This window comes from Odocoileus virginianus, chromosome 21 (genome assembly GCF_023699985.2).
Source record: "Odocoileus virginianus isolate 20LAN1187 ecotype Illinois chromosome 21, Ovbor_1.2, whole genome shotgun sequence".
Classification (NCBI taxonomy): Eukaryota; Metazoa; Chordata; class Mammalia; order Artiodactyla; family Cervidae; genus Odocoileus; species Odocoileus virginianus.
In genome coordinates, this window is record NC_069694.1 from 490,131 (window position 1) to 507,296 (window position 17,166).

Sequence of the window (17,166 nt, forward strand, 5' to 3'; positions counted from 1 at the left end):
AACTGATGCAGCTCAAGCTCATTCTTTTTCAAAGCTAAGTGATGCTCCATCACAGAGAGTCACAGTAACTTTTTCCATTAATATTATTCCTGAGTTGATGGCCATTCAGCTTAGTTCAAATTCACTCTCATTTTAACAACACTGCAATATATCTTCTTATACAAAGCTACTCACCCATTAGTACCCTTGTTTCTACAGGATAGAGCCCCAGAACATATATTCATCTTCATGTGGGGGTTAAAGAAATGAATACATTTTTAATTTCTTGAAATTGTAACCCAGTGAGGAGACAGACATCTAAACAAATAATTAGAATATAGCATGAGAATTGATTATAAAAGGGAAATGTGCATGTCTAGCTATTTGATTGCTCTTTTAGGGAAAACATAATGTAAAAAGTCAAATCAGAACCTCCTCTTGAGAACTTTTGATGTGTAAGAGTGACACCATATGATAGGAAGAGTCTGTGTAGTATGTCAGGAAATACATTGGAATGTTATTGCTTTGGAAGGGGCCAGATGTTTCCAGATGTCTTTTCCAGTTCTGATTTATAACTCCTTGATAAGCAGAAGATTGTGCTAGCAAGTGCATTCATCAGAAGATGATTACCTAAATGAATCCAGCAGCTCTTTAAAGGAACAACACCCTTTAAATGCTGGTTCGTTCATGTGCCACTTTTGTTAATTCCATGTGTGGTATCCAAGTTTCCTCTTTCTGTCAGATCCACTGACAGATCTGTGAAGTTAAGGAGGAACCTTGTAATAGACAAGAAATACATGTTTATAATGAAGGACATGGATATTCTATCAAAGGCCCTGATGAAATTCTGTGGAACTAAATTTCACAGAACTGTCAAGTGGGGCCTGGCCTATCCATAAAAAGTTAGAAATTGCCCAATATCAAGCAAGTCTTTGTTTGAATGGGTGCTGATCTCTTTGATTCTATTTTACAGTCTCTCCAGTGGCCTCAAAAGTTTTTGAGAACCTCTAATCGTAAGCCTTAGTCTCTGCAGGAATCATTGATTGCTATAATTAATAGGATTTGTTCATATCCTGATCCTATACTTTGGCAGGGCACAGTGTGACCCATCAGTAGGTCTTTGCAAGCCTGTCTCTTTTAATTATATTCATGGGGGGAAAAAAGGCAAGGTTCTCTTGCTCTTCCATGGAGAAGTATTTAAAAATCCCAAAGGAAAATTAAAAACATGAGGTACTAAGTTGATTATATGTAGTCCCAGATGCTCTAATAACAATTTAACTTCCACATTTCTAAGGAAGAAAGACATTGAGTTTCAGGGGTAATTTAACAAGCAATTTTCCTCCCTTATTCCATCTCCAAGACTAAAGGATGAACTTCCTAGGCTGGCACACAACACATAATTTTCAGAAGTGTCCGATTCCTCTCCAGGAAACCTGCATGAAAAACTACCCTTTTACTATATGATCACAACCCTTAACCCTGCCAGGTAACCCAAGTCTTGATTTCTACCACACCAGCTCTTTACTTCAAGACTTGCATTTGCTTATTTGTATGTCTCCTATTATTTCAGTCCATCTGCCTCTTCCTCATCTCTTTTCTTTCTTTCCCCAGCTAACCTAGTACCCTTCTCATAACTGGTGAGAAGATGATTCAACTGACATGTAGAAATACTTGGAAACCACAGAGATCTTAAACTAAAAGGAGAATCTAGATCTGATCTCTTTTGCTTGTTGGATGCATTTAAAAACTTTCAGTCAGCACTTCAAACTATGCATGCTTTACATAAAATCCAGAACTCTGGCTTCTCTGAAACAATTTGAAGGTCAGGTCTCACTAGACATTCCAACATAACAGCCATGAGTGGGAGATGAGAGGCAGATGGCCCTGGAGACAGCAAGTCTTGCAGTCTGACACCCGCTTTATTGACTTATACTCAGCCCCTTTATGCATTGCTCTGTGGTCACTCTATTCTACAGTCTATTCACTGTGTGTTGCAGAGAATTCTTTTTAAAAAAAATTACCAAGGGCAGGTGCAATATTAAAAGTAAGAGGCTCCTAAGATTTCTAGAACAGCAATGATGTTATTCAAACTAGTAATACTTCCAAGTCACCATCTGGTTGTGCTATTTCTGGAGTAAAACAGAGTGATTTCTATCACAAATATTAATTATAAGTATTATTTTTATTTTCCGAAAAAGGATAAATAGTTTAAGTTATTCAAAGTAAACTCAGGATGAAAAAAAAGGGGGGAAATTCTGTGCTCTCAAGAAAAGGCAAAGATAGAAGAAAATTTCTAAACCTGGCCAGATGAATTAAGTGAAAACGTGTTGAGTTTATGTTTAAGCTAGAGTTGAGTGTGGCAAATTGCAAACTGAGATTGGTTATTGTGTCCAGAGACCTTATGCCTTCAATTCTGTATAAACTCCCCTGGACATCGAAATGTATCTGAAGTATATAAGTAGTTGTGTATTCTCTCTAGAGTGATCACTGAAGAATTAGGAGTTGAAATCATATTATCTCAACATTATCTATAATGTATATTCATCATTAAGACAGGAGTATAAACATGAAGCAAATTAAATGTGAATTTCTGGTAATGAAATGCCATTTAGCACGAGAATTAAAGAAGAAAAATGTCTCTTAACACCTTCCTCAGTCATTTTTTATTGTCATTGTGAATTTTTTCACCTGGCTTCAGTTTGCCCGCTTCCTCAGTCTCAGAGCATGAGGATCTTTGTACAAACTTCTTTAAGGATTGGCCAGTTTTTCCTGCTGTTGCTTTGAAGTCTGACAGCACTGAGAAAAAAATCCCCTTGATGCTGAAGATTTTCAGCTGCTTTACTCGGTTTTTCATCTTTGTAGCCCAGTTTACCTCTTTACTAACAGGACCACATGAACGTAGCTTGTTCCTGCCTCTCGCCTGGGTGCGTGTTACTGAAACCAGACTCGTGGGGCCTTCATGCCACTGTGTGTCCTCTTTCCTCTTTGCTTCCACCCAGATGGGAGTGACTCATTCTTTCTAGCACACACTTAATGTACTAATAAAGCATTTCTACACATCTCCCTCACTTCATGTACCCCTTTTGAACAATGGGTTATTGTTTTCCCTGGTTTTTTCCAGACTTGGAAAAAACATTTAAAGAGACTTTTGTTTTTCTCCTCATACTCATAATGAAAAGGAAAATAGAAAATGACAGGAGCTTGTGTCACAAGAGGCTACTGAATATAAGTTAATAACATTTAGCAGTTTTATTGACACTTTTTACTGTTAGAATTACATTAACTTGGATATAGCAATTAAGTCTATAAAGTTTACTCCATTTCACTTTGTTACAAATAGTTTGCAGTGTTCGACTGTTTGTCATACTACCTGTGATTTAAGCAGGTAGATGAATATTTTTTGTAACCAAAATTTAATAGCTTTGAATCGAGGTAAGAAGCTATTAAATAGGTAGACATTTGAAATCAATAATTGTTCTATTTCAGATGCCTTAAACAATAGAATCTTGAGTGAGTGTTGGATTTCTCAGATGGTCATATGCTTACTCCTCTAAACTAAAAAATGGAATAGGGAGAGGGAGCGAGGGAAGGAAGGAAGGAAAAAGAGAAAGAATGACATGTTCTGTAATGGATGGTTTTGTTTAATGAAAAACAATTTTGTAATATTATCCTATAACGTTCATGCAATAGCACTTTTTGCATTTTATTATAATTGTTCCTTTTATTGTTTATCTTCACTCAATCCTAAAGTTTGTATAGGCAGGGATCATGTCTTTCTTGCTGGTTATTGAAATCCCCAGCACAATATCTATATATCTATAGAGATATATTTGTTTCTATATGGGTATTATATATATTCAAATAATATCAATATTGAGGCATAATTGATGTACAGTATAAGTTTCAGGTGTACAACATAGCAATTCATAATCTTTAAAGGCTATATTCTATTATTTTCAAATACTGACTATACAAGGACCTACTGTATAGCACGTGAAACTATATTCAATATCTTTTAATGACCTATAATGGAAAAGAATCTGAAAAGAATTATGAACAGGAAATAAATTTTACATAATTTTATTTTTAAAAAGGTCACTCTGTGTGAGGAGACTGGGTCACAGGGGTTAAGAGTAAAGAAGGGCCACCGTTTGGGACAGGTGAGTAGCTTAGATTAGGACTGGAGCGGCGGCAGAAGGGTCAACAGACTCAGGATATACTTGAGAGTAGGACTTGCTGATGTGTTCAGTGTTAAGAGGTGATCCAGTATGCATAATGGGTGGCTGTAAATAGCAAATAACTGTGGAATGAATTCTATAGCTCAAAGGAGGATGGAGCTGGAGACACACATTTGAAGTTACAAACGCCATTCGGGGGGCATTTACAGCCATCTGACTAGGTAAGCTCTTCAAAGGGGCGGGTGAAGAACGAGAAGACTAAAGGGGAGCCCTGGGTCACCCCGTGAAGACATCGAGCGCGGAGCAGGAGGACGGAACCGCGAAGCGGTCCCAGAGACAGGAGGGATTCTGGAGCATGGGGAGTCCTCGAAGTCAAGCGGGAAAGTAAAATGGAATTACATAGACTATTGCTGTCAAGTGTTCAAAAACAGTGACGTCTGAGACTACCCATTATAAGTTGTGGGTGACCGTTTTTTTAAGTTGCTAGCTTGCAATTTTCAGAAGCCTTCCTTGAAAACTTGACATTTCTCTGAAGCACTGGCTCCTTCTTGGCGGGATCACTTAACGTCTGATTTTCATTCTCTTTAATTATTTTTTTTTCTCTTGTCTCCTCTTCACATCTTTTCATCACCTTTCCCACTCAGTGAAGCAAGTAACTACTCTGTCTCCCTTTCATGGTGAACAAATGTTATTTTCCACAGCAGCACCATCTCAGCAAGCCCAAGCTTTGCTTTCTACAATACGATATTTACCAATTGTTCAAGGGTTATATAAATGCTTTTTATATGAATACACGAGAGATGGGAGTGGAAATGTTGTAGGAAGGGGGAGGCCCCCCTTCAGGGCCCCAGGAGCTTGTCTAACACTCGGAAATGAATTGTCCGAGGAGACACATGTGCTGACGAAGCGAGAGATTTTATTGGGAAAGGGCGCCCGGGCGGAGAGCAGGAGGGTGAGGGAACCCAGGAGAACTGCTCCGCCACATGGCTCGCAGTCTCGGGTTTTATGGTGATGGGATTAGTTTCCCGTGGTCTTTGGCCGATCATTCTAATTCAGAGTCTTTCCTGGTGGCGCACGCATCGCTCAGCCAAGATGGACGCTAGCGAGAGGGATTCTGGGAAGTGGACGGACACGCGGTGTCTCCTCTCGACCTTTCCCGAACTCTTCCGGTTGGTGGTGGCTTATTAGTTCTGTATTCCTTACCAGGATCTCCTGTCATAAAACAACTCATGCGAATGGTTACTAAAGGGCCTGGCCAGGGTGGGCGGTTTCAGTCAGTGTGCTTGCCCTAACAGAAAGAGCCACTATTTACAAAAAATAAGATATTTAAAAATCATATATAAATTTTAAAAGATAAATCTGAGTTTAAGATGCCAATAGCTCTTGAATTATTATTTTAGGAGAGAGAATGCTGCCGTTTGGAAAGTGGTGTTTGGCATCAATAACCTAGACCACCCATCAACGTTCATGCAGATGCGCCTTGTGAAAACCATCATCCTGCATCCTCGCTACAGTCGAGCGGTGGTGGACTATGACATCAGCATAGTGGAGCTAAGCCAAGACATCAATGAAACAAGCTACGTCCGACCCGTCTGCTTACCCAGCCCGGATCAGCCCTTAGAACCTGATACTTACTGCTATATCACAGGCTGGGGACACATGGGCAACAAAAGTAAGTCAGGATTCTTGGGAGCGCTTACCTTTTAGCTTTTAACTGGAAAACACTAGGGTACTTCCTAACCTTTGGTAGTCATTTCCCATTTTCAATTTTTTTTCCCCATTTATTTTTATTAGTTGGAGGCTAATTACTTTACAATATTGTAGTGGTTTTTGCCATACATTGACATGAATCAGCCATGGATTTACATGTGCTCCCCATCCCGATCCCCCCTCCCACCTCCCTCCCCATCCCATCCCTCTGGGTCTTCCCAGTGCAACAGCCCTGAGCACTTGTCTCATGCATCCAACCTGGGCTGGTGATCTGTTTCACCCTTGATAGTATACATGTTTCAATGCTATTCTCTCAGAACATCTCACCCTTGCCTTCTCCCACAGAGTCCCAAAGTCTGTTCTGGACATCTGTGTCTCTTTTTCTGTTTTGCATATAGGGTTATCATTACCATCTTTCTAAATTCCATATATATATGCATTAGTATACTGTATTGGTCTTTATCTTTCTGGCTTACTTCACTCTGTATAATGGGCTCCAGTTTCATCCATCTTATTAGAACTGATTCAAATGAATTCTTTTCAATGGCTGAGTAATATTCCATGGTGTATATGTACCATAGCTTCCTTATCCATTTGTCTGCTGATGGGCATCTAGGTTGCTTCCATGTCCTGGCTATTATAAACAGTGCTGCGATGAACATTGGGGTGCACGTGTCTCTTTCGGATCTGGTTCCTCAGTGTGTATGCCCAGGAGTGGGATTGCTGGGTCATATGGCATTTTCACTTATAATAGAGTCACAAATAGCATATGTGTCACTCCCCCTTCCATGCAAATTGTAGAAGTCAATACTTCATCATGCACTTAAACTTGCAAACCCAAATGCAACCTCCGAACTCCCTCTCTATACCTCATTTCTCCAGGGAGCCCCTACAGATGCTTGGAGCTGACATGCAAGATCAGTCATCACTGCCTTGATAGGGATTGTATTGAATCTAGATTGCTTTGGGTAGGATAGTCATTTTGACTATTGATTCTTCCAATCCAAGAATGTGGTGCATCTCTCCATCTGTGTGTGTCATCTTTGATTTCTTTCATTAGTGTCTTATAGTTTTCTGAGTACATGTCTTTTGTCTCCTTAGGTAGGTTTATTCCTAGGTATTTTATTCTTTTTGATGAGATGGTAAATGTGATCACTTCCCTGATTTCTGTTTCTGATCTTGTGTTGTTTGTGTATAGGAAGGCAAGAGATTTCTGTGTATTAACTTTGTATCCTGTACCTTTACCAAATTCATTGATTAGCTCTAGTAGTTTTCTGGTAGCATCTTTAGGAGTTTCTATGTATAATATCATGTCACTTGCCAACAGTGAGTTTTTCTTCTTTTCCAATGTGGATTCCTATTGTCTTCTCTGACAAAAGTCCGTGGGTAGGACTTTCAAAACTATGGTGAACAATAGTGGCAAAAATGGACATCTTTGTCTTGTTCCTGATCTTAGAGGAAATACTCTGCTCTTCACCACTGAGAACATACAGAAATTTAGAAATTTGCACTGCTCTCAGCTGCCTGTAAAGGACTCTCATTTGACCTATTACAAGTTTAGAATAAGAATTTAGTTGGTATTTTCTTTAATAGTAAGCACTGGCCCTGCCAGCTATGTCAGTGGAGTACTGTAGCTCTCAGGGATGAGGTACAGATCCGTGTCCTGTTATCCACCTTTGGTTGTTGTCTAGTCACCAAGTCGTGTTTGACTTTGTAACTCTATAGACTATAGCCTGCCAGGCCCCGCGACCATGGGATTTCCCAGGCAAGACCTTTCAGGCAAAGTGGAGCTCACACATTCTCTCTGCTGACACTGAGGGACGCTCTTCCCTTTGGACATCACTCTGACACATCTTCTAGGATTAAAGGTTCTGATCTAATGATGGCTACTGTAGCATGTGGTGAGATACACTGTTTAAACCAAGGATGGGGCAACCATTCCCCTGTTACTCTGAACAGACGATCTGAACTTTAGCAGAATGGACTCACGTGCTGAGCTGTCACAGAGCTGGCGGCCTCCCATCTAGGGCAGAGATCTGGCTTGATTATTTTAATTGTAATACCTATTGTTTATGTTGCCACATGTAATAAGAGAGGGAGGCAGTTCCCTGGTGGGGCTAGTGGTTAAGATTCAGTGCTTACACTGCAGAGGCCTGGGTTCCATATCTGGTGGGGGATCCATCCTGCATGCTGTGTGGTGCAACCAAAACACAAAAAATAAATTAGAAAACCCATTTGTAAAAAATGAAAGGGAAACCATGAGCCAGGTTACTTAACCAGTCTGTGCCTCCATTTTCTCATTAACAAAATGAAGGAGTTTGACTAATGGAATGACTGCTATCAGCACTTCTAATTGGAAAATTTTGATTCTAAACAAGCTTTGTCTTTGAAATAACATTCTAGGAATATGGCTTTCTTGATATAAAAATGTAATGATTTCCTGTATGATTAACCTATTCTTGAGTCATTTTACCCTCATGTTTTATTTCTTCCTCTTTTAAAAAAAAACCCAGTGCCTTTTAAGCTGCAAGAGGGGGAAGTACGCATAATTTCTCTGGAGCAGTGTCAGTCCCACTTTGACATGAAGACCATCACCAGCCGGGTGATCTGTGCTGGCTATGAGTCTGGCACAGTGGACGCATGCATGGTAAGTTGCTCTGTGCTTACCAAAGAGATTCAATTCTGCAATAGGTTCACTGGGTCCATATAATCTCATTATTATTCATGTATGGCTCTTTGGGAAAATTTTTTGAAAATAACTTGTTATCAGATGTTTCCATTATCTCTTCTAAATACTTTTTAATAACTCACTGAATTCTCACAATCATCACTTGTGGAAAACAAGGGATCATAGAGGTTAAGTAATTTACCCCATATCACCCAGTACTAAGGCGGCAGAATGAAGTTATGAGTGTAGGCAGTCTGGCTTCAGAATTCAAGTGCTTGGCCACTAACTATCCTAGAAACAAGGATTAGTGTGAACACATTTCTCTGTGTTGCCAATACGAGCTGGGCGTTCCCCAACAACTAGTGCCTCAGGACAGCTCTCTAAGCGCTTTGCATAGACAGGATGCTCCACAGTGCACTGCAAATGTTCAAGTTTGTCTCAGCCTAATTTTATGCAGCTTTTTTTTCAATTCTATTTTTCTCTTACTTCAAGTTGAATGACTTGAATGAATCAAGTTGAATGAATGAAAGTCTTTTAAAAATCAAAGCAAAACAAAGTTTGTTCTTTTGCCAGGCAGGCCTAACCTCAAGTGTATAATGAAATGGTAACTGCTAAAGGGAAGGGATGGAAGGTTGATTCTTGATGGAGAAATTAAGGCCCAACATAGACATGGGTGTAGTCATGCTCATATAATAATGTCTAATAAGAATTGGGTCCTGTCAACTTCTTTAGTGGTGGAAGTTCCACACTGTGAGCATCTTAAACACATACCAGATGCTCTCTAACAAAACCCCAGGTAGAAAAGAAGAGAGACAAAAGGCTACTTCTTTTTACCAAGTCTAGAGCAAAATTATTCATCAGAGCCTCTCACTATCTTCCTTAACTGCATCAGTAGGACACCTTGGAGGCCATGGTCCTCTGTTACGGTCTAGAAATCATGGGACTCAATATTGCAACCAAACAAACTTTGGCCTGAAGTCCAATATTATGAAGAGGCAAAGAGGACCCAATTGTGCCTTTATCTGTATCCTTTCATTTTGAATTGCTGCTGCTTCACTTGTTTTCCAGCTAACATGTCTACCCATCTCACTAAGCTTAGCTCAAAATCTACTCTTAAGGGGATCCTATGTTCCCCTCCAGCTGGAAGCAATCGCTCATTCTTTTGAAGACTCCTTTATTTATAGCCCTTAAATTTTGCTTTCATGTAAAGTTTTTCTCATTATCCAAGTGGACTTTTGGCCCCTTTAGGGTAAAAATAGTTCCTTACTTGTGTAGACTTTAGCACAGAATCCTCCAAAAAATAGATTCTAAATTATTATGTGGCTAAGTTTCTGATCTGGAAAGGTAGGGATGCGGTAAACATATCCTATTTTAATAACTAGCATAAATAAGTGGTGGTGGTGGTTTAGTTACTAGGTTGTGTAGCACAGCATAAATCAGTATCTTAATTCTTTTATATAAGAGGAGCTGAAAAAACTGGAATATGTCTAATCAAAATGTTTCCAGTAAATTTTGCTTAAAAATCAAACAGGCTTTCACACAGAACAATTTAGTCAGCCCTTTGAAAGGGAAATAAGTTCATTTATATCATCTTTTTAGATTCCAAATATAAGTGATGTGATATTTGGCTTTCTCTGACATAATTAGTGCGATAATCTCCAGGTCCATCCATGATGCTGCAAATGGCTTTATTTCATTCTTTTTAATGGCTGAATAACATTTCATCATATATATGTAGTATATTTTCTTTACCCATCTGTCTGGGGGCAGTTAGATTGCTTCCATGTTTTGGCTATTGTAAATAGAGCTGCAATGAATATTGGGGTGCATGTATCTTTTTGAATTGTGGGGGTTTTTTCCCAGATATATGTCCAGGAGTTGCTGATCACATGGTAACTCCACTTTTAGTTTTTAAGGAACTTCTGTACTGCTCTCCATAGTGATTGCACCAGTTTATATTCCCGCCTACAGTATAGGAAGTGTTTCCTTTTCTCCACACCCTCCTTAGCATTCATTGTTTGTAGACTTTGATGATGGCTCTTCTGACTAGTCTGAGTTGATACTACAGTGTAGTTTTGATTTCCATTTGTCTAATAATTAGCAATGTTGAATATCTTTTCATGTTATTTTTGGTCATTTGTATGTCTTCTTTAGAGAAATGTTTCTCTCCTGCCCATTTTTGTTTGGGTTGTTTGATGTTTTGATATTGAGCTTCATGGGCCGTTTGTATATTTTGGAGATTAATCCCTTGTCAGTTGTATTGTTTGCAAATATTTTCTCCTGTTTTGTAAGTTGTCTTTTTGTTTTGGTGGTTTCCTTTGCTGTGCAAAAGCTTTTAAATTTAATTAAATCTCATTTGGTTATGGTTTTTATCTTCATTACTATAGGAGGTGGATTGAAAATGATCTTGCTGTGGTTTATATCAAAGAGTGTTCTGCCTATGTTTTCCTCTAAGAGTTTTGTAATATCCAGTCTTACATTTAGGTCTTTAATTCATTTTGAGTTTATTTTTGTGCATAGTGTTAGGAAGTATTTTAATTTCATTATTTTACATGTAGCTCTCCAATTTTCCTAGCACCACTTACTGAAGAAGAGTCTGTCTTTTCTCCATTGTATATTCTTGCTTTGTCATATTAATTGACCATAGTTATGTGGATTTATTTCTAGGCTTTCTATCCTGTTCCATTGATCTATAAGCCTGCCTTTGGGCCTGTACCATACTGCTTTGATTACTGTAGCTTTACAATATATTCTGAAGTAACAGAGCCTGATTTCTCAGCTTTTCTTTCTTTCTCAAGCTTGCTTTGGTTATTTGGGATCTTTTGTGTTTCCATACAAGTTATAAGATTTTTTTGTTCTAGATCTGCAATGACATAGTAATTTGATAGGGATTGCATTGAATCTGTAGATTGCCTTGGGTAATATAGCCATTTTGACAATACTGATTCTTCTAATCCATGAACATGATAGGTATATCTTTCCATTTATTTGTGTGTTCTTCAATTTGTTGTATCAGTATCTTAGTAAACTGAGTAGAGGTCTTTTGTCTCCTTAGCTATGTTTATTCCAAGGTATTTTACTTTTTTGATGAAACAGTAAATCGGATTGTTTCCTTAATTTCTCTTTCTGATCTTACATTGTTAGTGTCTAGAAATTCAACATATTTGTGTATTAATTTTGTATCCTGCCACTGTACCAAATTCATTGATGAGTTCTAATAGTTTTCTTGTAGCATGTTTAGGATTTTCTACATATAGTTATCATGTCATCTGCAAATAGGGACAATTTTACTTTTCATAATTTGGATTACTATTCTTTTTCTTCTCTGTTGCTATTGCTGGGACTCTCAAAACTATGTTCAGTAGAGGTCGCAAGAGAAGACATCTTTGTCTTGTACCTCATTTTAGAGGAGATGCTTTCAGCTCTTCATCACTGGGTGTGATGTTTAGCTGTGGGTTTGTCCCATGCTGTGCTGTGCTGAGTCATGTCTGACTCTCTGTGACCCCACAGACTGTAGCCTGCCAGGCTCCTCTGTCCATGGGGATTCTCAGGCAAGAATGCTGGAGTGGGTTGCCATGTCCTCCTCCAGGGGAATTTTCCCAACCCAGGTATCCCACATTGCAGGTAGATTCTCTACCGACTGAGCCAGCAGGGAAGCCCAAGATTACTGGAGCGGGCAGCCCATCCCTCCTCCGGGGGATCTTCCTGACCCAGGAATTGAACCAGCGTCTCCTGCATTGCAGGCAGATTCTTTACCAGCTAAGCTACCAGGGAAGCCCATATATGCCTTTATTATGCTGAGTTATGTTCCCTCTATGCCCACTTTTTAAAGATGGGTATGGAGTTTTGTCCAAAGCTTTTTCTACATTTATCAAGATGATAATATGGTTTTTATTCTTCAATTTGCTAATGTTCACACCACAAAGTGGGTATAGAGGGACTATATCTCAACATAATAAAAGCCATTTGTGACAGACTTACAGCCAGCATAATACCCAATGGTGGAAAACTGAAAACCTTGAAGGGAAAGAAAACTGTCATTATTTGCAGATTATATGATACTCTATATAGAGAATCCTAAAATCTCCACACAGAAACTATTAGAACTAATAAGTGAATTCAGCAAGGTAACAGAATACAAGATTCACATACAGAAAGCTATTGCATTTCTTTATACTAAATGAAATATCAGAAAGAAAAAAATTGAAAAAAAAATCGTTTTTAAAATCACGTTAAAAAATACCTAAGAATAAACTTAACCAAGGAGGTGAAAACCCCTATGAACTGAAAACTGAAGATGATTCAAAGAAATGTAAAGATATCCAATGCTCTAGGATTGAAAGAATTAGTATTGTAAAAACAGTCATACCACCCAAAGCAATCTACAGATTTAATGCAATCCCTGTTAAAAAATCCTGATCAGTGAAGAACTGACTCATTTGAAAAGACCCTGATACTGGGAAAGATTGAAGGAGAGAGGAGAAGTGGACGACAGAGGAAGAGATGGTTGGATGGCATCACCGACTCAATGGACCTGAGTTTGAGTAAACTCTGGGAGCTGGTGCTGGACAGGGAGGCCTGGCATGCTACAGTCCATGGGGGTCGCAAAGAGTTGGACATGACTGAGCGACTGAACTGTCAAAATACTCATGACATCTTTTTTTTTAACAGAACTAGAACAAATAATTCTAAAATATATGTGGAATTACAGAGGATCCAGAATTGCCAAAGCAACTCTGAGAAAAAAGAACAAAACTTGGAGACATACTCGTTCCAGATTATACTACAAAGCTACAGTAATCAAAATAGCATGGTGACAGACATACGGATCAGTAATCAAAATAGCATGGTGACAGACATACGGATCAGGGGAACAGGACAGAGGCCAAAAATAAACCCACATATTTATGGCCAATCTCTGAGGCAAGAATACAATCTCTTCAATAAGTGGTGTTGGGAAAGCTGGACAGCTACAAGTAAATTAATGATATTACAACAAAAATTATACATAATTATTATAATTATACAAAATTAAATCAGTTTTAAAACCTAAATGTAAGGCATGCCATAAAACTGCTAGAAGATTACAGAGGCAAAACATTCTTTGATATAAATTGTAGCAATAGTTTTAGATCAGCTGCCCAAAGCGAAAGAAATAGAAGCAGAAATAAGCTAGTGGCACCTGATGTGACAAGCGGACTCTGTGGGAAAGGTCCAGATGCTGGGGAAGGCCCGGATGCTGGGAAAGACCCGGATGCCGGGGAAAGGCCCCAATGCCGGGAAAGACCCTGATGCTGGGAAGGATTGGGGGCAGGAGGAGAAGGGGACGACAGAGGGTGAGATGGCTGGATGGCATCACCGATGGGCATGAGTTTGAGTAGGCTCCGGGAGTTGGTGATGGATAGGGAAGCCTGGTGTGCTGTAATCCATGGGGGTTGCAAAGAGTCGGACATGACTTAGCAACTGAACTGAACTGAAAAAAATAGTACAAATGAATCTATATATACAACAGAAACATTCACAGACATAGAAAACAAACATAGTTACCAAAGCAGGGAGGAATAAATTAGATATAACTATTATTTATTTAAATGTCTATATTTATATAAGTAGTAACATGTAAATAATTATTGTTACAATAATTATTCAGTTCAGTTCAGTCACTCAGTCGTGTCTGACCGCGACCCCATGAACGGCAGCACGCCAGGCCTCCCTGTCCATCACCAACTCCCAGAGTTTACTCAAACTCACGTCCATCGAGTCGGTGATGCCAACCAGCCATCTCATCCTCTGTCGTCCCCTTCTCCTCCTGCCCCCAATCCCTCCCATCATCAGGGTCTTTTCCAGTGAGTCAACTCTTCGCATGAGGTGGCCAAAGTATTGGAGTTTCAGCTTCAGCATCAGTCCTTCCAGTGAACACCCAGGACTGATCTCCTTTGGGATCGACTGGTTGGATCTCCTTGCAGTCCAAGGGTTACTAACCTGTAGTTATTTCATGAGAATAAACTAAACTAACACAGGGAAGGTGTCTAGGAGAGCATCAATAAACATGATCTCTACTTCCCAACATTACCGAGTGGGAGGGCTGTAGAACACGTCCAAGCTTGAAATCCTTGCCGAGCAAGGAGTGTTTTGTAATACGTCATGAGTCCACATACTTATTTTCTAGAGTAGCTATCCTTCTCTTTTGAGGACATGCAGAACACATCTCTCATATTCTCATCTTTTCAGATGTAGCAAATATTAGCATTTTTAAAGCCATAGTGTCTTAATTATATGTGGACAAAGAAAACTGAACAAAACTTAACTAATACCTAAACTTAAATATTAAGAATGAAAGTCGCTATGCAAATGAATCTCTATGTATGCATTATAATAAGTTTTACTGTAATTCTTATGTGGTATTTTCTATTTAAGCATGCTAATTCTATTAAATACAGTAAATAGTTAAGTTTTTCTTACCCTGAATGTGTTTTACTTAATATATTTATTCACACAGCAAGAATCCTGAAAGTAATGACTTATTTTTAGATTTTTCTAGCACTATTTTTTGTGAGAAAACTATCCTTGAACATGTTCTACATTTATAAACTGGATCAAAATTAAAAGAATGAGATCAGTTAGGGACTCAGTCCTGATATGAATTTTTTTTAATTAAAAAAAAGTCTGATATATTTTGATTAAATGTAAGAAATGACAAAATGTCTGATTTCACAGAAAAAAAAAGAATATAGTCCTTTCCCAAGCCACCTCTATTCTTTAAAAGATCAAGATTTAAAATGTTCATTTGAAAGTTCTGTTTATGTAGGGGAAAGTGTGTTCCCTTCACACACTGACAATGAGACCTTTGTTGAAATTTTTCAGGACATTGGTTAAGCTGGGTTTGGCTTTATTTTACCCTCAGGATAGCATGGACACATGAGGGCTCTGAAATACCAGTGACTAACATCCACTGCTCTTCCTTACAGGGTGACAGTGGTGGGCCTCTAGTTTGTGAGAAGCCGGGAGGACAGTGGACATTATTTGGCTTAACTTCATGGGGCTCCGTCTGCTTTTCCAAAGTCCTGGGGCCTGGAGTTTACAGCAACGTGACATACTTTGTCAAATGGATTGAAAGACAAATATACATCCATACCTTTCTCCTAAACTAATTCCAAAGATGATCAGAGACTTTTGCCAGCAACCTTCAAAGAAAATGGCCTTTTCGACAGTGGCAGACGCCCTGCAGAGAGCTGTACAGAAGCACGTCTCACAGGCAGGGATGCTCCGCAGTCACTGCAGGGGTTCATGTTTGTCTCAGTCGCATTTTATACAGCTTTTTTTTTTCCAGTTCTGTTTTTCTCTTATTTCAAGTTGAATGAAAGTCTTTTAAAAACCAAAGCAAAATAGAGCTCGTTCTTTGGCCAGGCAGGCCTAACCTCAACTGTAAAGTGAAATGAATGGTCAACGTGGGAAAGAGAAGAGTGTAGGCACCAGGGTAACAGGTTGGAGAAAGTCCCCTCTTGTCCAGTCACAAAAGGACATGGAGGTCCAGGCTAATGAATCTTTGCCAGAAAAATGAAAATTTCTCCAGCACAAGAGCATAGTGGCAAATTTCAATAACAACATCAGAGGCTTGCTTTTGATTTATGAAAAACCAAGATAATTTACATGCTTAAGTTAGTCATTATTATTCTAAAGTCTGCATAATTCTGAGAACTTATGAAAGACAGCATCCATTTAGGTAGCTGAAAGAGCAAATTTCATTGACCACAGAGTTCTTTCCACATCAATATTAGCACTTGATATGAAAAGACTGCCCATTTGGAATTTAAATCCAGGCTGTAATTGCATAGGAAAGTCTCCATAGACCCTTCCCAGAGTTGGGGTTTGTTCACTCTGTATCAGTTAGCCAACTGAGATTTTTGGCAACTGGGAAACTATTTGTGGGAAAAAGTTCTTTCTGTCTTTGTGACAATGAAGTTGAGGTTAAACTTTGCTAAAGGAGGACTTGCTTTAGAGTGGAGAGATGCAATTTTTTAAGGAAATTAAATTTCTCTCACACCTAATTATTTTCCAGTTTTTCTCTGTTCATCCATACCAATAAGGTCACAGAGATGTATTTCAAGGCACAGTAAAACTTTTTGCATGAAGAAAAACATTTTGTAATTTTTCTTAAAAGATATTTAATAGCTGGTGTTGCCATTTCTTCCCACTGATGATAATTAAAACAAAAAATTAAATATGCTTTTAAGTTCTATGTCATGATGCACAGGTCAGTTTATAAAGTAATTGGTGATTAAAGTATTTTTTCCTCACTAAAAACCTTCAAAACACAAATCTTCACATGTATCTAATTTAATTTATGGGCTTCCCTGGTAGCTCAGCAGTAAAGAATCTTCCTGCCAATGCAGGAGACACAGGTTCATTCCCCAGGTTGGAAAGATCCTCTGGAGAATGAAATGGCAACCCACTCCAGTGTTCTTGCCTGGGAAATCCCATGGACAGAGGCGCCTGGCGGGCTACAGTCCACGGGGTCCCAGAGAGTTGGACACGACTGAGCACCTGAGCAACAACGAAGGATTTCCTGCACAGCCTGGGCTGCCCCAGCGCCCTCAGAGACCACCTGCAGTTTACTTCCTCTGTGTGCGT

General features: G+C 39.0%; 1 protein-coding gene across 1 annotated transcript in view; it reads left to right on the forward strand.

The window, feature by feature from the left end:
• Positions 1 to 15,921, forward strand: part of CORIN (corin, serine peptidase) — a 268,706-nt gene extending 252,785 nt beyond the window's left edge. Inside the window, exons 20-22 of the mRNA XM_070451933.1 lie at positions 5,558 to 5,829; positions 8,381 to 8,514; positions 15,504 to 15,921. Coding sequence (XP_070308034.1) covers positions 5,558 to 5,829; positions 8,381 to 8,514; positions 15,504 to 15,686 — 589 coding nt within the window. The 3' untranslated portion in view covers positions 15,687 to 15,921. The remainder of the gene's footprint in view (positions 1 to 5,557; positions 5,830 to 8,380; positions 8,515 to 15,503) is intronic.
• Positions 15,922 to 17,166: the final 1,245 nt, after the last annotated feature.